Source organism: Mya arenaria, chromosome 6 (genome assembly GCF_026914265.1).
Source record: "Mya arenaria isolate MELC-2E11 chromosome 6, ASM2691426v1".
Lineage (NCBI taxonomy): Eukaryota > Metazoa > Mollusca > Bivalvia > Myida > Myidae > Mya > Mya arenaria.
The window spans coordinates 29,914,709-29,936,694 of record NC_069127.1 but is presented as its reverse complement, the minus strand read 5'-3'; the positions used below and the strand labels follow the sequence as shown (position 1 = coordinate 29,936,694).

Below are 21,986 nucleotides of genomic sequence, written 5' to 3'. Positions count from 1 at the left end.
TTCTCTCGATAAAAATACCGGTTTTAACGTGTATATAACGGGCCACTGCATCTTTGAGCCATGTATTTTGTTTGTAGCTTACGAAAAAATTATAATTTTCAACGAGAATTGGTCTTTGTTTACATTTTCGCCGGGCGAACATTCTTCACTTGTTTCATATTACAGTATAGGGTATTTTTGAATTTTGTCAAATCTCATTTTGTGTTTATGGCAATTTATTTCATGCATATCGGTGAAAGAATGAAAAATATTGGTGAATGATAAGTTGATAACTCGAGCCAGAGTGAAATGATAACATTTGATCATTCCACTCTGTACAGACAACTCGGGACTATTTTTTTCCATATTTTATTAGATTTGCTTCCCTTGACTTGGAATGTACATGTATGTAACAAGTGCATGTTTGTTGTCGTCTGTAGTGCAGTAATATACACATTGACCGAATCGTATAGAATTGTCAAAATCAAATTATGCAATAGTTTTAATAAAAAAAACTTTTGCAATTGATTATAACTATTTAAAAAGACCAAACTTACCAATTTATGTATGAACTATTTCATGGAACAAATTGTTACAATTAACCCGCTTGGTAGGTATCGGTTGAATATTTACTTGGCCACATGTGCTAGTAATAGAGTTGATAGATCATTTCTTCCTACAAACTCTAACCGCGTACATGTATGCACAAGCATTTTGAATTTGACCAATTTCCTTCAATTGTTTACCTTCATCAGTTCAACAATTCATTTTTCTTTTTAATAATAATGCTCAGAAAAGGCTTGTCCAAAAGCTGAACGATAATGAGTCCAGTCTTATCAAATAGCTCAGATCATCGGCCATAAAAACCTGAACAATTAAAGCAGATTGAAAACCAACTAGCCTTACAAGGCCATGGTGTTTTCCGACATCTTGTCGAGAAAACTTTCAAAGTCTGCGCTCCATCATTCTCAAAAGCATCTTCGGGCACATCCTCCACATATCCTCTGGGGTCTTCGTAAACACAAAATTTAACGGAAACGTGACATTCAACTTTAATAGATATGAAACTAATTGGCTGTCTCAACAACAAAACATCCTTCGGTTGCACTGAGCATGAATTTTCCCGAAAAAATACCGTAAGATTCAGAGTCTGAGAGCGACAGTGACTAGATATATATACTACGAAAAACACTAAACACAGACTTCCGTTGCTTTTACGAATACACACTTGTATAAGTCCATCATTGTTAATTTAAAACTGTTGAAATTGTTCTTGAATGTACAAAAATGTCACATGCTCAAGTTTCATTTAATTGTATTTCTACGCGATATCATACTTTTTTATTTCCGAAATGCTTTTGTTTAAATACTTGTTTTGTGCCTCAATAAATGTTAAAAATGATAGGTTTCGTTGATGGAAGTAGGGTGTTTTATCTAAAAAAAATCAATTCCAACAACCATTTCCATAAAGTGTAGTACTGTTTTTTTAGTGGACGGACTGCTCGCGCGAAAAAGAGGTAACTTTGACATAGCGGTTATGCCGCAGTTACTTCCCTTCGTCAAACAAAATTTACTCCAGCGGGGAAACATATTGAAAAAAAACACGATATATACATGAAATATAATGTAATTTTGTTGAATTCAGTGTAAAATCGTATTTTATTTCACGAGTGGTCACAGAAAAAATATTTTCACGAGTGAAAATATTATTTTTCTGTGACCACGAGTAAAATAAAATACGATCTTACACTGAATTCAACAAATATCCTCTATGTATTTTATTGATGATATACATGTTCAAGTATGTATAAAATATTATTTTGGCTAGTTGAAATTATTTATTGTGACTTTAATGAGCCTTTGTCATCAAGCCACTGTGATTCGGCTATCATGTAATCCTGTCAGCATGCCAAAGTGAAAGTAGTTTTGGAATTTTATACGTTAGACAGTGACCTAATGTGGTCGCTGACATGTTAAGTAGGATACATCTTTTAACAATAGTTATTAGGGACTACATTTCATTAAAATGCCGGTGCGCATTTGCTCTCACTGACCAACATTTGTATAAAATTGTATTGGGGTAGGTGTAATATTTTCGAGCTACATACACAACCAGATTGTGTGACGTGACGTGACGTGGCGTGACAGGACGAGGGCCACACCTGTATAAGCCCCAGAGGTAGATTTTAAAAGACCAATAAAGCACAAAATGTTGATTTCACTACATTTTATTAAAATGGTATTTTAATAGTAATAGTAGTAATAGTAGAATTATTCAATAATACTTCAAAAAGCCTATAATTTATCATCTACATATATCGTATATATTTATTATCATATAAATTTAAGGTCATATGAAGAGTCAGTCAATCTGTGTTTTAATAACAGCAAAAGTAAAGCAACTAAATCACAATAATGTTTTTTTTTTTATTAAACACAAATTGTATAGTATACCCTAACATCTCTCTACAATAATATGCATGTACCTGAGGTCACTGACTGTCAACAAAAAATATGCAAATCAGGTCGGGAGCTCTCATATTGTTTATAATAAAGGATACCATGACCTTGACCTTTGACCCAAAAATCAATAGGGGTCATCTACTTATCAAGGTAAAGGTTCAAGACAAGCCGTTTAAAAGATACTGATCGGAAATGCTCGTAGTATCTTTTTAGTCAAGGTCACAATAAATATGCACCTGGCAAGTCGTTTAAAAGACGTTGATCGAAAACAAGTGTGACACTGGCACAGACGATGCCAGGCAAAGCAATCCCTGTGTCATTCATGATATGTACTGTATGTATAATAACTAATAAAATATGTCAATGTATAAGTGGTGATCAAAACGTTTGTGAACACATACTTTAGAAAATTGCGTCGCATAAAAAAATATAAACTCCTAGAGTCAAACTAGCACAAATACACCTGAATTCTTCATGTCAATTTTTATATCTGTCAAAAAAAGTGATAATTATGTTTAATGAAACACAATATGAGCTTTTTCCTCGAAAGGAAACACTGCCATTTTTGAAGCCACAAGACTCCGTGTATATCCATACATTGAAAGCAAGTACTGTCGAAACTCGTTATGTCAAACTCTGTTAACTCATTTTCTAGTTATGTCGTACTGTTGGATTTAGTTTAAAGCAATATATTGCACTTCAGTTATGTCAAAGGTTTGTTATCTCGAGGTATTTCTCAAGGTCCCAACGACTTTGACAAAGCGAGTTTTGACTGTGAAACATTTTAATGATTTAAACAAAAAACACCACCAACCCATTTCCCATATTGCATAAAGCACCAATGTGGCCAACAGATAAATATCATATAATAATAACAGTAACGCAAACATATACAACAACGTCATGAGAAAGTAAGTCATAATTTACATCATGCCAATGGAACAGTTATATGAACTCCGAGTTGCAGACCACAAATATATTATATGTATGTACATGTATGATTATAAAAATAGAACTTTTTGTTATTAAAAATTATTTTTAAAAAAACTTGTCCATTGACAAAGGAGAAACAAAAATAAGAACAATAAGCAAATTTATTGTTTTAGCCTAAAGATTTTTTAGCCTAAAGATTATGAAAATAAGATAAAAAAAAATGTTATGCCTGAAAATGCTTGAGAAATTAAGGCCAGTTTCAATTTCGTCCACTTGGTGGAATAACTGTCAGCAAACACGTCCATGGAAAACCACACAGTCATAGGGGTGGTCTTATCAACAATTGTTCAACAAAATAACATACGTTTTCTGGAATTATTAGGTGTTAATGTTGTACTTATGAGTGCTTTCAGTGCTTTGATTTTGTTTCATGAGTTTCATGAGTTCTCCCCCTTTGTAGTAATTTTGACATTGATATTGTGGATTGTTTGGATATATTGTTTTCTCAAGAGTGGTATTTGCGTTTAACATTAGGTCAACACCACATATTAAATGGAGGGTGTTATTACTGGCTTAATCACAAATCAATTTTACCTTTAAAAGCGGACTAAATGAAACTCTTTTTTAAAAAATGATAGTATTGTAGCGTATTGTTATTAAATATATTAATAGCTTCAAAAAATAGAATGTATAACGTTCACAAAGAAGATGGTACCATTGAATCACTAGAGGATAGACAGTTCACATATAACACAGTGAGCTGCAGTCTTGTCCAAAACAATAAACACCTGTTCCTGTAGATTCCTGCTATATGGTGGGTCAATCAGTCAGTCTGGGCTTCCTCAAATCATACCCAATCACGTGGGTTCTTCAGAACTTCAGTCAGCTTTGCCTCCTCAGATCCGGGCTCTGGCTCATGACAGTATTCCCAGCTCTGTGAACAACACGACAGTCAATGAACAGGCCGTGTTGACTAGTTGCTTACAAGTCATATGACAATGGTTGATACAAAACTCAAGACTACATTACAATTTTAGAGAAATAAGAATATATTTTTTTAATTTAGAAAATTATAAGGTTAACATATTTCGATGGAAAGAATAAAGTGTTAAAACATAACTAAATGTATCCCTCAACTACATAATCGAAAGTCGAAACTCGCTATGTAGAACTCTGCTATTTCGATGTTCTGGTTATGTCAAACTTTTTTTACAAATGTGTTGGGTTAAGTTAGACACTTTTGTTTTTCGGATATATTGAATGCTCGTTATCTCAAAGTATTCCTGAGGTACCAAAGACATCGACATAGCGAGTTTTGACTATGAAATAAAATAAGATTACATACAGAAAATAATTGTGGCAATAAAAAAACAGGTCGGAAGCAAACGTAAGGGTCAGTCAGAAAAAATGTGTCATTTTAATTCCATTCCAACTAAACCTTACTGCATTGAGTGGAAGTGACATGAGAATACTCTCGAATCTAGCTCCCGGTGTGAAAAGTCCAAACTTGGTTCCCCGATCGTACACTAGATTGAATTCCACATACCGTCCTCTGCGTAACAACTGCCATCTCCTGTAGCAAATGACATTAGACCATTTAAACATTGCTTATAAATTCCCTCAGTCTCTGTCGCTTTAAGAACCCAACCTTTGTTTTCATACAGGAGTTTGATAAGTTGGTTTCCTCAAACACTTTGACAAACCTGTTTCCAAAACAATGTTTTGACAGTGCTCTATCAGGGGAGGTTTAATGAAAAGGTTTGTTGAAGTGTTTTAAGATACAAAACTCAATTAAACTCTGGTAAAAGACCGAAGGTTGGCCTCTGTAAGCGGCCTAGATGGCCTAGATGGCGCTATGTTTCACTTAAAATGATGAAGAAATATTAAGGTTATCTTTGTTAAAAGTCTTCATTCTAGTAAGTAGAATATTACCTTCCCTAACTTACCAGAGCATTTATGACGCAATTCATCATGTGGTATTCACACACTGTTTATGGCATATATAATGCATGTAAATTTACGAGTGTACCTGAGCACTCTTACGCAGTGTAAGGTAAATGACAAAAATTTCTTATTAAAACAGGGCCCAGTCTACTGGGCTTCCACCTGAGGTTTCCATTGTTTTATTGAATATTAATGTATACCTCTCGTTATATCCATAGCCCTTCTTCTTGTTTTTCGTCACGAGGGGTATATAGGAGGGCACTACAGACTTGGCACAATCCTGCAGCAAAATAAATACAATGAACAACAAAAGAATAACTAGAAATCACTTTAAACAAGAGGGCGAACTGTCACAAAATATGCTCTTCTTAATTTAAGGAGACCAAGTTTGGTAATAAGTGCTTGTACATTAGGCCAAATTTAGAGAGGGGACACTGTACAGACAGTTTTGCCAACTCAAGGGTCATAACTCTGGAGTGACTGAGGCTGGTTATCAAATATGTTAGATATATAATGCCTATACACATTGGACAAAGGATTTTTAAATTATTGATTGGACAAGTCGATTTTATGATCAAAAGGCTATAACTTTCGAGTAGGCGATAACTTTCGAGTGACTTACGCGATATGGCTGGTTATCAAACTTGTCCAAGATATAATACCCATATACATACTGAGTAAATTTGGTGATATTTGGGAAAAGGCTTTTAAAGTTATTGATCAGGCAACATACTGTACGTAGCCGGAGACTCGTATGCCGCAGGTAAAACTGTAATACATGCTGGGTCCGTATTACAGAAGCATCTTAGGAAAATTTTAACATATTTTAACTTAATTTTTGAATTATATTTGAATTGATATATTTTTTTAAATAACTAATTATTTAAAATGGATTTTTATATTATTTTTAGCTCACCTGTCACATAGTGACAAGGTGAGCTTTTGTGATCACAATTTGTCCGGCGTCCGTCCGGCGTCCGTCCGTCCGTAAACTTTTATTTTTAAATTAAGTTTCCATATTTTAATTGAAGAATATACACTAAGCATAACATTTTCTACATGTGAAATAAAACAGTTAAAGAGATTGTTGAATTTAAAGCTGCACTCTCACAGATTTTTTTATTTTTTTATTCTTTTTCTTGGAATGAGCCTTTTTTGCGTTAATGTCTTAACATCAGTGATATACGACTGCTAACAACATATCAGATCGCAGGTTTTCATATTTTGCATCCAAAAATTGATGTTTTATGTCTAAAGGCGTCACTACCACTTTGAGAAAATTGAGTTATTAAGCAGTTTTCAGACAATCTAGATCTGTTTGTTTGTGAGTTGTCTTATATGATTGAATTGAGTGCATTGGTGCCAAAATCAGTTGATTCTGAGACAAAAAAAAATAAAATAAAAGTCAAAACTTCAAGAAAGGGTGTTTAAGAACAAAAAAGACAATTTTACATGATGTCGATCAGTCTCAATCTTAGAAAAAAGCAGCGGCAGATCTTTGTTTCTTTTACTGTCCTTTTTGACAGTTTTCAGTATTTTACTATTATATAAACACTTTAAGAAAGTGATAAAAAACAATAAAGTAATAATGATGTCTTACTTTGACAAAGTTGAAGAGCTCTTGTGGATCTCCATCCTCAAGGTCATCAAAGAAAATTCCTCCTACTCCACGACTTTCACCTGAAGGTCAAAGCAATAATTATGACTTATTTTTTACTATAAGGGGAACCCAAAAGAGCAGGGTCTTATTCATAAAATTTAACTATCATGTGAAAATGGGTCATCTATTACATCATGATTGAATTAAAAGAACTTTATTGTCTGCACATGACAAAACCCTATTTTTTGGGGGGGTTGTCCGGTTAGCGCAGTGGTTAATGCACTCGCTTCTGGCTAAGGGACCCGGGTTCAATTCCCGGACTGGTAGCATGTGAGTTGGGTTAGTGGTCACCAAGTTGACAAGTGGGTTTCCTCTGGGTACTCCGGTGACCCTAACAACACAAGACCACACTGTCGTGCAACACCGTGCCAACGAGAGTGATTAATATAAAAATTTAAAACTAGCCCTATTTTTAACATACAAGGGGCATAACTTTTGGGTTACATAGGGAATTTATCCCACAATAGGCATAATGCCCTCAAACACTGTCACATAATATCATAACTGGACAATAAATGGGGTTGTTTTTTATTTCCTACCTGTTGAATTTCTGTCTAAAAGATTTTAAGATTAGAACATAAAATTTGGAAACCGAAATAATCCGTCTACATATTTGGCTGGTTTCTTAGAACTTTGTTAAAGTTAACAACGTTGTTAACGGTATAGTTGTTAACTTTTAAAGGTGAACTATTTTATTATGTGCTCATATATTGAGATAAAACCAGCATAGCTAAATCAGTTATCTCAATATTTTTGACAAGTACCGTAGATCACATGTGTATAATGAAACTTTTTGAGTATCGGTATTACAGATTTGAAAGTTAACAATGATCCAGTTAACAACCCTGTGAACCTTAAAGTGACACTTTTATTCAAAATCAGTACATACACATGTATAACAAACATCAATTTTGACTGAATTACCAGTCAACTACTTACTAAATAATGTATTGATGGAAGATATTGATAACCAATAACAAGTTTGTCACCCTGTATATAATAACAGAAAACGCAAAAATATTAAATGATTGGTGAATGTTAAATGATATACTGTGATCTACTCTTGTCTCATAAGGTAAATTTACCGTGTTTTATGCTCATTTCTTTCAAATTAAACTTGGTATCCTTCATAAGAACCATTGCTTTCGACATTTATTCATCCTTTTCAGAATATTAAAACAATAGTAATAATTGTGGTAAATTTTATTTGGGAGTAAGATTGCATCTTTAACAATGTTCTGAAAAATCGGCCCATAGAGTTTTCTGAATCGTTCTGTATAAAACAGTATTCTAGTGCGCATGCGCAAATCTACTTCCACAGTACTACGTAAAAGATTTTTTTTTGAAAAGTTTAAATGCTTTTGTAAGGAAAAAAATAATTATTATTATTTATTTTAAAAACATTTTGTTATATTATGTATAATATAAATGAAATATAATGATAGTCATATGATCTGTGGAATTGAATCATTTCATGTTGCTTGTTTTAAAGCTGCACTCTCACAGAATGAGCGTTTTGACAACTTTTTTATTTATTGTCTTGGAACGAGCCAATTTTTGTCAACATTTTTGGAAACCAGTTATAAGACTGTTGACAAAATATAAGATTGCAGATTTTTATACTTAAGAACAAAAAATAATGTTTTATGCATTTTCCTAATACAATTAGTAACGGTTTAAACCATGAAACATTAATTTTCTAACAGAAATATGAAAATCTGCAATCTGATCTTCATTCAGCAATCTTTTATCATTGTTTTGGAGATATTTACGCAAAAAAAATGCTCTTTCCAAGACAAAAAATAAACAAATTGACAAAACCGTATATCTGTGAGAGTGCAGCTTTAAGAATTATCACTCTCAACCTTTGGTCTGTGCAATATGGACTTTATGCAAACACCTCGAAGTACAGTACAACCCCGTTGGCACGAACGCCCAGGGACCAGCGAAAATACCTCGAACCTGGGAAAATTCGAGCCAAGCGGGAATGCTTACCTTCAGCATCAAGAAATCAATCCTTTATATCCAGTTCAACTTTAAGCCAACAAGGAATTCAAAACCAAGCCAGTTTGAGTCAACAGGGTTCGACTGTACATGTAATATATATCCACAGATCAATGGACTAACATAATATTCACTATGTATATACATTTGTATTACCTCTGTGTTTTATATAGAAGTATTCATCGCACCAGTTCTTGAAGTCTGGGTAGTAGTTGCTTTGGTGTTTATCACAAGTTTTCTTCAATGTCTTGTGAAAGTGCTTGACATCCTGCAATGAATATAATGACAACAGCTCATACAATTCTCAATCAGAGTGAGATTATCTACAAATGTACATGTATTGGCATCCAACTTTCACATAAAAGGTGGCTTTGAGTTCCACCAGGGCCACTTTCATATGGCCTGTCAAATTTGACATCACTTCTGGGTCCATGAATACTAACAGTCTCAAATCTGATTATAGACTCAGACACAGAAAGGATCAAACACTTATCTTTATTTCGTTTCTTTTACGAAAATATATGCGAATGATACTTATGCCTTAGATTAAATTTGCACAATGCCGCCACCTTCACAAACAGCCAACAACGTCAAGCCTATGACAATACTTTGACTGTCGGTTTCTTTAAAAAATTAACAACAGACAGGCTTAATCAGTAATCATTCTTTAATTACCTTTTCATCTAGGGTGTAAGGTGTGAGATCAGTACCTCCCCCAAACCACCAATGCTTGGTTCCCTTTTCATCTGTCACCTCGAAGTACCGGTAGTTGAAATGCACTGTCGGCACATTAGGGTTCCTCTGTAATATTAAGGTGATGTATTTAATTAAAACTTACTGGTATTCATTTTACAACAACTGTGAAACAAGTTATTACAACTTTATATTAATCTTTTTTGTCGGCATGATGTTACGCGAGCGTGTGATCTTGTCTTGTGGGGGAAACCAAAATACTTGGGAGGAAACCCACTTTTGTGGCTTGGTGACCACAAACCAAACTCAGATGTCTCCAGGCTGGGAATCAAACCCGGGCGATGCTTTAAAAACCAAGTTAATGGATATCAATACATAAAAATATCAAAATTAACTTCATTAGTTGAATAAACAACCTTTATGAGCCTTTTTATTTTGACAAGTCAAATACTACGTGAATGTTTACTTATAAACACTGAGTGAGCAAATTCAAAACAAATTACTAGTATATCGCAGTTTGTCAACATTGCATGAATAATATAATCATATTCTATGGGGAATAACCACATTTTTTTTTCCAGCAAATTTGAAATTTTAACCAGTTTTTATTTCTTTATTAGTAACCGAGATTATGGCCAAACTCTTTGATGTTATCAAGGAAAAACTCATGTGAATACATTAAGGTTTAAAGAGCCAGACCTCGAAAAACATTAATTTCACGTGAAAAAAATGCATATTACAATAACATCATAAAAAGTTTTACTAAGACCTGAATTATTAATTGTTAAAAAAAGGACAGAAAATACTCTATTCTACCAAAAAGCATAAGTAAGTGTATTGGAAAGGGAACAACTTTAGGATTTGTTTTGCAAAATTCTGCTCAAATGAGTATACACCATATGTTGTCTCTCAATAGAAGTAAGTAAAGTTTCTCAATTTGAACAAAGTTTGAAAAAAATGTTGCCAACATAAAACCTGTGACTAACTTGCTAAAAGCACCCAAGAGGGTGAGTGTGGTCTAGTGGTATAAGTGCCCGCCTCTCATCCAAGAGGTTGTGGGTTCTATCCCCACCAGGGGTACTTTTTAACGTCCTCTCAAAATGTGTGAAAAGAAATTAATATAAACTAAAAGTACATACAGGGTGTATGACTGAGCTGATTCCTGTTGCAAAGAAGGGCAGGGTTTTCCCTTCAAGGACCTTACCCCTGGAAGAAAAAAAAATCGTCATGGTGGATTGATATATATTACCCATGTTTTTTTGTTGTTTTTAAAAAAAAAAAATATTTACACTCGTTTTGTGTTTCTTAAAAGAGTGAATACTTTTTCAATTCCATTCATATTCTAACAAACACAGTATCTTCGGAACATCTCTGATATTACAAAAAGCGACTCTTGTGTTTGGTCAAATGATGTTTAATGGCTGTAAATGTACATGTACATGTACCTGAAGACAATGAAACAAGTGACAAAAGATCAGATAGCAGTTTTTCATACATGTAATTACGTTTGAGAATTGAAGTTTTATGGCTAAAAGCGTTACTAACGCTTTAAGAACAAAAATTTTGGCAATTTCCCAAAACGATTGAGATCTGTTCTATTGTTCTAACGCTTTAAGAAGAATTCATAAAACATCAATTTTTGAACATATATATGAAACCTGCAATCCAATTTTTTTCGGCAGTCTTATATCAGTCGTTTCCATTCTCACAAAAACTGACTTGTTCCAGGACAAAAAAATAAAAAAGTGGTCAAAACGTTCAAACTAAGAGAGTGCAGCTTTAATAAAGTTCAATGTTCACATCCCAAGCATTATCACTCGTTCTTTCCTGTACCTGGACTTCATCTGTTGAACTGCTTGTGGAGGCAGGTTGCCACTGACGACAGAAATGTTCACGCCCGCCTTCTCAAACACCCTTCCATCCTGCAACACACAGGTGATACCTCCTCCACCCTGCAAACAAGAGGTAATTATTATGACCTTATTTATTGGTATCACCTTAAGCCATATAAAATTAGTATTTACAATATGGCTTTCATCAAAAATAACAGAAGCCATATAAAAAAATATTAACAATATGGCTTTCATTCAAAATAGTAAGCCATATAAAATACTTATTAACAATATGGCTTTCATCAAAAATAGTAAAAAGCAGGGCTCCTAAAAACCGGCAATTTGCCGGTCTGGACCAATTTTGACCAGTTGATTTCAGTTTCAAAAAGTGTCGAAAAAATTGGTCCAAAAATTTCTCATTTTTTTATAATTTCAGTCCAAAACAACTAAGTCAATAAAAATTGTAGAAATTGTAATAAAAGCTATATGAAATTATTTAATATTTACATTAAGGCTTTCATCAAAAATAGTAAAAAGCCATATAAAATTATTATTTACAATATGGCTTTCATAAAAAATAGAACGGTAATAATAAAAGTAAATATACCAGTTACCATATAAATAAACGAGGGTCATGATGACCCTGGATCGCTCACCTGAGTAATTTGAGCTACATGTTTCAAATGTCAAACTAATGCTAAAATATTAAGAAAGTAGGTCAGCAGGTCCCATTCATGGTCACTGAAAGTCAGTTTTAAAATCACTGTGCAAAACTGTATATGTCATCTAAATTTCAGGGCTGTATCTATAAAAAAAAATTGTAATTTCAACAACCGATGTTGCACTAATTAGTACGCCATTCAATATCTCTGTACGGTTCCATCAATATGCAAATATGAAAATAAAAGAGACCAAACAAAATTATTTTAATACATTTGAGAGAAGTCTATGCAAGGGTGCTTCAGACAAAATTTGGTAAATATCCATCAAGAGATTCACAAGAATAATCGTTTTTTACTCTATTTTTAGCTAAAAGGGGCCAAACAAAATTATGTGAACAAATTTAAGAGAGGTCCATGCAAGGACACTTCAAACCAAATTTGCTGAAGATCTATCAAGGGGTTCATGCGAAGAAAATGTTAAGTTGTTTTTACTAATTTTAGCTGTGGTGGCCCTTAAAAGGGGCCAAACAAAATTATTTGAAAAGACCTGACAGAGGACCATGCTAGGATGCTTCAGACTTGAAAATCCATCAAGCAGTTAATAAGATCAAGTTGTTTAAAGGTTTTTCTATTTTTTTGCTCTGGTGACCCCTAAAAGGGGCCAAACAAAACCATTTGAACAAAGTTGAGGGAGGACCATGTAAGGATGCTACATATCAAGTATGGAGTCATTCTGACCTTTACTTTCAGAGGAAAAGATGTTTAAGTGACAAGACAATGTAGAAACAAATGACCCCTGAGCAAGGCCAATTTGACCCCGGGACAATAATTTGAATACCTTTGGTGTAGGTCCACTAGGTAACACTATATACCAAATACGAAAGCTCTAGGTCTTATATTTTGGAGAAAAGGATTTTTAAAGTTTTATTATATAAGACTATATAAAAACAAATAACTTTCAGGGCGGGGCCAATTTTGACCCTGTGGCAATAATTTGAACAACTTTGATAGAGGTCCACAAGATGATGTTGTATACCAAATATCTAAGCTCCTGGCCTTACGGTTCTGGAGAAGAATATTTTTAAAGATTTACTATATAACACTACGTAAAAACAAGGACCCCCTAGGCGGGGTCAATTTTCACCCTGTGGCAATAATTTGAACAAATCTGGTAGAGGTCCACTAGATGATGCTGTATACCAAATATCTAAGAGAATAATTTGAAAAAAAATTGTAGAGGACCACTACATGATGACACATACCAATTTTCAACATTCTAGGCCTTGTGGTTTTTGAGAAGAAGATTAAAGTTTTCCCTATATAAGTCTATGTAAAACAAGTGACCCCCGGGGCGGGGCCATTTTTGACCCCAGGGGGATAGTTTTAACAATTTTGGTAGAGGACCACTAGATGATGCTATATACCAATTATTAAGGCCCTAGGCCTTGTGGTTTTGGAGAAGAAGATTTTTAAAGTTTTTCCTTTCCGTTGCCATGGCAACCAGAGTTCTGCATTGAATTCAATTCTTTGAACAATTTTTAAAGGGGACCACCCAAGGAACATTCCTGTGAAGTTTGGATGAAATTGGCTAAGCGGTTTATGAGGAGATGTCGTTTAAAGTGAAAGTTTACGGACGGACGGATGGACGGACGACGGACAAATTGTGATCACAAAAGCTCACCTTGTCACTATGTGACAGGTGAGCTAAAAAAGCTCTTCTTTCTGTTGAAAGATATTACAATTTGAATGTATCATGGTGAATCTTTGAACAAGTTTGATAAAGATTGGCTAAGGAAGTTTAAGCTAGACAGCAGACAAGAAAGTTTAAAGATGCACTTTTACTCTCAAATAATATGTACCACAATTAATACAATTGTTTTACCGAAAAGGATGAATCAATGTCGAAAACAATGGTTTTTATGAAGGACACTGTGTTCGATTTGAAAGAAAGGTGCAGAAAACATGGGATTTCTACCTTATAAGACGATAGTTTGATTTCTGTAAATCTTTTACAACCAAAACGTCATTTAATATTTGTTCATTTTCAGCTATGAAATATATGTTTACAATCTTGTTATCAGTAATTATTATTTTCCATAAATGCATTATTAAGCAAGTAGTTCAAGGTTAAACACAGAAAATTTATGTTTGTAATACATGTGTATGTATTGATTTTAAATATGAGTGTCACTTGAAAGATAAAAAGGACAACATGGATGGACAAAACCACTGGACAACATGATTTTCATTTTCCTGCCATGATAAGCCGGTGACAGAAAGTGCCTTAACTGACAGTTAAAGCAAAAATAAAATTAGTAAAATCAATTGAGCAAACAACAAAAAAACGAACATGGTACCTGTTTTCTGCTCCACTTGTCGACCTTGAACTTCATATCATCCTCCTCCTCTGCCTCAAGGGCTCGGCAAAACTCCCGCTGTAACATAGAGCAATTTAAACCAACAAACTAGAATTTTGTGAATAGAATGAGTTGCCTCTTTGGAGCGCCCAACATCTGATAATTCAAGGGTCATAACTCTATGAGTATTGACAACTTTGTTAAAATATTATGCCAATAATCATTGCTGCCAAGCTTAGTTAAGATTGGAGGAAAAATATCTCAGTTCAAGAGCAGAAACAAAATTATGAACACTGACAGCAAAAACCATGACACAGCATTACTAATTGTTTATTTAGAATAAAAATTAAACCAAATTGAAGTCTGAAAAGAGTACTGCACGTGGATGCCAACGTCGGTGTATTTTTCGCAATCAAGGGTCTCAATATGACAATTATTTAAATCAAAGTAATGGGTTTTGGTACATATATTGCTATAATGCATATCACTACTAACACTGATAATAAGTATACCAAGTTTCTTGAGATTACTAACAGTTTTGTGTAGGTCTTGGAAAACAGAATGGACTGTACCAATAAATTTACATTCATGTTAAACAATGATTGTTTTAACAAGTGTACCTGGATGTCCATAATCATCATCTCCATTTTGATCCTCATAGAATCAGCATTCTGAAGGAAAATAAGAATGATATTGGACTGACCAGCTCGTAATCAAACTAAAAACCATAAAACATTAACAGTATGTTCCTACAGTGACTGAGATTATACATTAATTATTGTTTTTCTTTCCAATTACTAACACTATCTTTTTTAATTTAATTTTATGTATATCACAAACATGTACATTCAAACACATAAATGTATATGAGTGTTTCGACTTAAGATGTTTCTCTATTCATCTGAATATCAATTAAAAGTATTAAACAACTTTTTAAATTATTCTGAAAACCCTGGATAAGCCAAGCATAAGCAAAGAGGCCGAATCTGCACCTAAATTTCAAAAATGTGTTTTTCATAGTGTTGGGTATTGGTTCCAGTTTGACTACCGGGTATCCATAATTGGTTCCACTCAAGTAATTATCAATAGTACAATCGGTTTTTGACAAGACCTTAATTGTAGTTTTATTTTTGTAAAATAACTTGTAATCCTTAACTATGGTATGTGTTTGTTTAAAGTTATTTAGTGTTGTTGCTTTCGGCCATATTGTTAACAACAACAAATGAACACTTCCTAATGTATAAATGACAAAATTTGCAGACATTAACTGAACGCAAATTATGGGAGGAAAGAAGAAAAACAACTGGCCTGTTCGATCGATGATCGGTTATGATAACATTCAATCGATTATCACCGATTTCAGGTTCAACCAATCAATTATCAATTATAATCGATCATCGGAACATCACTTGTTTTTAAGTCTGTATAACATGGATTTAAAAAAACGCTTCTTTACACATTCTTCAATTAAAACTATCTCTGAGGAGCATGCTTTCACGCTCTCTCGCAGGAGAGGCCCAACACATTTGATTTTTTTATGTATTCCAAAATTTGGCAAAGTTACTAAGTTTGTGGATTTTAGCAAGTCAGAAAATAGCATAAAATCCAAGCTTCAGTAGAAAGCAAGTCCATTTTTCACTCAATGTACACATTTGTTATTTAAAACAGTTCCTTGTTATCTAAAACAGTTACACTGCCAGATACCTTTTCCATTTCATGATGGTCAGTGATAGGGGAGCTCATCCAGTCTTTGCCTTCTAACATGGAGGCAGCCAATACAGAGTTTCCTCCCTTGGTCCAGAGGGTAACAGCGCCTACTACAACTGACGTCCCTCCCACGCCTACCAACAAAACCCGCCTGCATAATATAGAAACATTATCACTTAACATTTTATCTTTTTTAAGTTGGTAACGGTTTTTCCTTTACTTTGAAACAACTGCTTAATCAAGTATACAATCATCAGGCTCCATTTCTGGAAAAAATCTTAACTGTAACACACTTCAAAGCTGCACTCACACAGATATACCATTTTTACAACTTTTTTTATTTTTTGTCTTGGAAAGAGAAAAAATTTGCGTAAATATCTGCAAACCAATGATATAAGATTGCTGACAAAAAATCAAATCATAGATTTTCATATTTCCGTTCGAAAATAAATGTTTTATGGCTTAAACTGTTACTCACGGTTTAAGAAAAATGCATAAAACATCATTTTTTGAACTTAAATATACAAATCTGCGATCTGATTTTTTGTCAGCAGTATTATATACCTGGTTTCCATTGGTTAATTTGGACTTAACTTAATTTTACAAGCAAAAAATAAAAGTTCTTCATTGATAATGTTTTCCTTTAAAAGCCTATGACCTCTTAAATATGGGAATATTTCATACCAAATCAGAACTAGTTTGCCCGCCCAAATTTCTCTAAAACTTGCGTTACAGTCGCTCACTTAAGTACCTTATTTCATTAAGCAAAATTAATTACTTAAATATTATTTTATAAAACAGTAGTTTATCTTATTTACATGTATCTCAAATATTATTTACTTACATGTATTATCTTAATGTAATTAAGGTGTATTCTATCATATGATAGAAAAATTATGATCATGCCCCAAGCAATTGCAAAGCATGCATAGTGTATAGTACATATGTAACAGTCCGCTGTAGGCGGCGGATGTGCGTTCATAGTCTCCACTTCTTTGCGCTTGCTAGAAAGCTCAGCTGTCCTGTGAGGCATAGTAAGTTGGAACTTCAACAATCTTTCAGAGAAAGCTCTGCTTTCCTGTTGGTTGAAGTGTAACGGTCCCCTGTAGGCGGCAGAGGTCTACAGCAGCGTAGGTGCGTTCATAATAATATTCCGTATAAAACGGAAGTACATTCATACCGGATGTAAACTTGGTTGGTAATATGCAAATTAGCAAAGCCCGGGCTATGTGAGAATAGAGAAGTTATGTGAGAATAGAGAAGTTAGTGTATATAAAGACCAGTGGACCCCTTCAGGGTCGAGCATGCTTTTCCCTGAAGGGATCTGTTGGTGTTTGTTTTCTGAAGCCAAAAAGCTCGGCTATCTGGTGTGTGTTTCTTTACGTCGCACGTTTCACATTCATCAATTTAATTCCAAATCAAATTTATTAAAATCAAGCAGACTCTAAGAGTTCATTCAGCTTTGTTGTACATGTATGACTGAGGGTAAACATACCCAAATTTGTGAGTAGATGATGTCCTCATTTTTCCCGCAAGCGTCCCGAAGCATCTTGTCGGTCTTGCCTTAGCCAAAACTTTGTGTAAAAATGACATCATCTAAAAGTTAAACAAACACGAACATCAGTATGACTCATCAGCATATACATAGATCAATCAATTACGTAAATCAAACATATTTTGGGTGATCCTTACACACCAGTCAATTGTAACCACGGCCCCACCAGGTCAAGGGAAAAGCAAGGACTTTGACTTTCGGTCCAGCCAATCCCGGGTAAAACCCTGCCCTGCAGAAACAAACTGCTGCTTAAATCCCCGCAAAATTCCCTGGCATCCTGGGATACTAGTCTAAAATATTAGACGTGTTATACGGGATTCTTCCAATCCCTAACGTCTAAACGGGAATGTGCAAAAAACGGGGGTGTTTTAAAAATATTGAAATTGTTTTAAGTGAAGTATTTTATGGTTGAAATTGATCATAAAGAGTTATATTCATATTTTACCATGTAAGTGAAATGTTATTTTGCACTAAACAAGCATTTAATGCATTAAAACAAGTTGTTTAGCTTTCCAATAAAACGAAAGTTGACTGACACAGAAAACAATTATGGAAGGGGAACAACTCGATACAATCATAATAACTCGGCCTCCTCCGACAAAGCTTCGAGATAGACCTCGTTATACAATCGTAACAGTTCGGCCATAGTCGAAATGTTCCGAGCGATTTAAAACTGTGCCCTGAAGCCTTGCAGGTGCCCTTCATGTATATATCGTTATGTTTTGACAGAATGAAATGAAGAAAAGCCGTCAAACTCATAATTATAAGTTGGATATTTATTTTTTGTGTACGGAACTAATATAAAATAACATTATCTGGTAATATTTCTTGTTTTTATGATATTTTATAGACGCTATATGCTTTAACCCGGAATTCTGATCGGAACAACTACCCACTTTTGATACCAAACAATTTGTACGTGAAGGATTTGCCATATCAAAAATCTAAAAAAAATCTGTCAACGTACAATTATTTGGACTACCTGGGATACCTAGGTTACATTCCCCGCTATTTCTGGCATGAAAACAAAACCACAGCATTCACTCGGCACTGCGGGTCCACCTAGAAGGTAAAAACATGGCCCATTTCCCCTGCTATCCCTCGACCTTGTGGGTTGTGGTTACAATTGAGTGGTGCATTAGGCGAAGGTGAGTCTAAGAACATTGGCCTAACACTAAACGATAACCCAGATTGCTGTTTATCAAGATGATGACAAGATATAGATAAATACTATTAAATATCTTCTTTGATTTACCTAACATATATTAAGTTTCCCACTTAAATAGTTTATTATGTAAAATGAACAATATCAACGTTACTTACTGCACGTCAAACCTTACCGGTGTTAAAAACTAGGACTTCCAGCTGTCAACCTGTTAAACGCATAAAACAAGTTGACAATTGAACGATTGGCGAATAATATTATCTGTCTTCAAAATTATTTCTTCTATTAATTGCACATAAAATCAAAGAAGAACGCGAATGTAATTATTATTAAGTGTGTATGTATACTTCCGAAGTGTCCTATGGGCGCAGCCATTACATTCAACCAAACCCTATACCCTATTGCGCAACGTTAAACCCCGTACCGAACCGTACCCGCGTACCGACTGTACCGATTAAGATCAAGTTTATATCACTATTTCTTTTCTGTTCAAATTGTTTACCGTTTTCTAAGAGAGTTGTCATATTATAATTACAAGTTTTGAGAGTAATAATAGTAATTATTCTGCATCAAGGGGATGGACCTTGAACGGCAGTGAACGATGCAGAACGCTTCCATTACTCTTAAAGTTTAAGAGTATTGAAAGGGTTCTGAAGCATGTTCTTTTAAAGGGACTGTACACCAGATTGGCACCAAAAAAAGTGTTTTTTCTGTTACGAATCTCAGGACAATTATTCAATAAAATGTTTTACTCTTTGATATCATAATTATAAAAAATACCAAAATGTTAAAAAAAATCGAGTCGGAGACCGGGTTCGAACCGGTGTCGCCAAAATTGCAAAACAGTGCCATAACCGCTGTGCTACGAAGGCTTACCTAAACGGTTGGAATATTTAAACTATAAACCTAACTTGGTTATATCACGTGATAACATCGACTAGCCAATCACGGATAAGGAATGAATTCTACTAGGTAGACTTACCTAGTACTTAGTCTTTTTTTAATGGAAAAATACGAAAAAAAACTGCCAAAAACAAAATATTGTAAACGTTGTGGTACTTCTTCAGTTAGTAAGTTTCAATGCAATGTACAAATCGATACCAAGCTTATGTCAGTTTTCTTTTTCTTTTTTCGCTATTTCATCATTCAGAGTACAGCCCCTTTAAAACCCTATCCTTGTTTTATCAGCAAATAGACCTATTAACAAATGATACAATATACATGTTTGGTATAGTGAAACATTTTTTTTAAATAGTGTTGTCTATTGTAGCCAACAATAAAAAAATCATTCACCTGTGAACTTTTTACCTATTCCCCTTGATAGCTTTATGTCAAGCTTTTTTTTATTTAACTTCTGTCTTATGCTTGAATCATCACATTCTAGATAATCTAGTAAACTAATGTTGGACCAAATTTATATGTAGTCTAAACTGCAATTCCGACACAAAACATATGCTCAAATGTGTATTGAGCTTCTAGTATATGTTAGTTGTGTTATGCAGTGTTTTTTTAAGAATTTAAAAAAATGATTTGTTGATTCCTAATATGTAATGTAATTCAAATGGATTCTTGAGGTTTTCTTGATGGCAACACTTTGTCTGTTACTGTTGTCAATATTTTTATACATGTATATGGTATTGCATTTGGTTACAAATTATAAAATGTTATTGTGTTAAGTAATAATATTTCAAAAACATGTTAAGAGACAATAAATACACAACTTTGTTATTTTTGTTACCATGACAACATTTCTATTTATATGTGTTACATTTATAGTTATTTTTTACAAACTGTGTAACTTTTTTAACTTATATTGTGTATAATGAGCATAGTTACAAAATGCTTAAAGCTGCACTCTCACAGATTGACCATTTTAACATCTTTTTTACCTTTTGTCTTGGAAAGAGCAAATTTTTGCGTAAATATCTGCAAACCAATTAATGATATAAGATTGCTGAAAAATACTCCGATCGTAGATTTTCATATTTCCGTTCGAAAATTAATGTTTTATGGCTTAAACCGTTACTAACGGTAAAGAAAAATGCATAAACTATCAATTTTTGAACTGATATATAAAAATCTGCTATCTGTGGGGGTTTTTTGTCAGCAGTCTTATATTACTGGTTTCCATGGATTTTCGCAAAAATTGGCTCATTCTAAGACAAAAAATAAAGAAGTTGTCAAAACGTTCAATCTGTGAGAGTGCAGCTTTAAATACAAGACAATACCTATTTATTGCACTACTATTTCCATAGCAACGAACGTTTTAATCATTCTGACTCATTTTTTTTCAAAATTTTATTCAATATCCAAATTTTGTTCAGTGACTGACTATACTTAAGTAATTTATGTAGCTTTTTTAAGAGCTGCGTGTTTGATCCCTAATATATTGCATATTGAATTGCATTGTATTGTGGTTGTCATGGTAACATTTTATTATGTCTATTATCATGACTTAATTAGAATTGTGTCACTAGTTAGATTGTATGTTATTTTTTGTATGATATATAAATACAAATTATATAAAAAACATGCATTGTTGTATAACTATCTCTAAATAATACGTTTTTTTTTACACTTTCCCCGAAAAAATATCGATCCTTGTGCTTCTTTAAATCGGCATGACAACGAAAGTACTTAAGGACCTCAAATTTGCGCCAAAATATTTCTAATGAAGCACCTTTCAATATAAACTACCAAATACTGCAAATGTCTTTTTTTCACCCCTATACCTCTTTTAACAGGCCTCGTCACATATGATAATAAACCTGTTTTCGTTTACAGGATCAAGTTAAAGCAATTAAACTGGTTAAATGACATATGATACTTAAACCTGCTACAGCTCATATTTTGGCACCATTTTTTCCGCCTGAAATTTATCTTAAAAGAATTATGTTATATCTATTTTACTCTTTGATACCAAAATTGAAGATACACAAACGTATACACTTTAAAGCTGCACTATCGCAGATTGAACGTTTTGACAACTTTTTTTTGTCTTGGAACGAGTTAATTTTGCGAAAATCCATGGA

General features: G+C 33.7%; 1 protein-coding gene across 1 annotated transcript; it reads right to left on the bottom strand.

The window, feature by feature from the left end:
* Positions 1-2,191: 2,191 nt before the first annotated feature.
* On the bottom strand, positions 2,192-19,338 carry LOC128239455 (oxygen-dependent coproporphyrinogen-III oxidase-like). Its single transcript, XM_052956091.1, has 13 exons — positions 19,130-19,338; positions 17,730-17,830; positions 16,232-16,385; positions 15,148-15,198; positions 14,528-14,605; positions 11,510-11,628; positions 10,816-10,882; positions 9,659-9,784; positions 9,140-9,251; positions 6,920-6,999; positions 5,520-5,599; positions 4,819-4,948; positions 2,192-4,309 (listed from the first exon to the last, which is right to left on the bottom strand). Exons 2-13 carry the CDS (start codon positions 17,828-17,830, stop codon positions 4,223-4,225), a joined length of 1,185 nt encoding a protein of 394 aa, XP_052812051.1. The 5' UTR covers positions 19,130-19,338; the 3' UTR covers positions 2,192-4,222.
* Between the last annotated feature and the right edge of the window lie 2,648 nt (positions 19,339-21,986).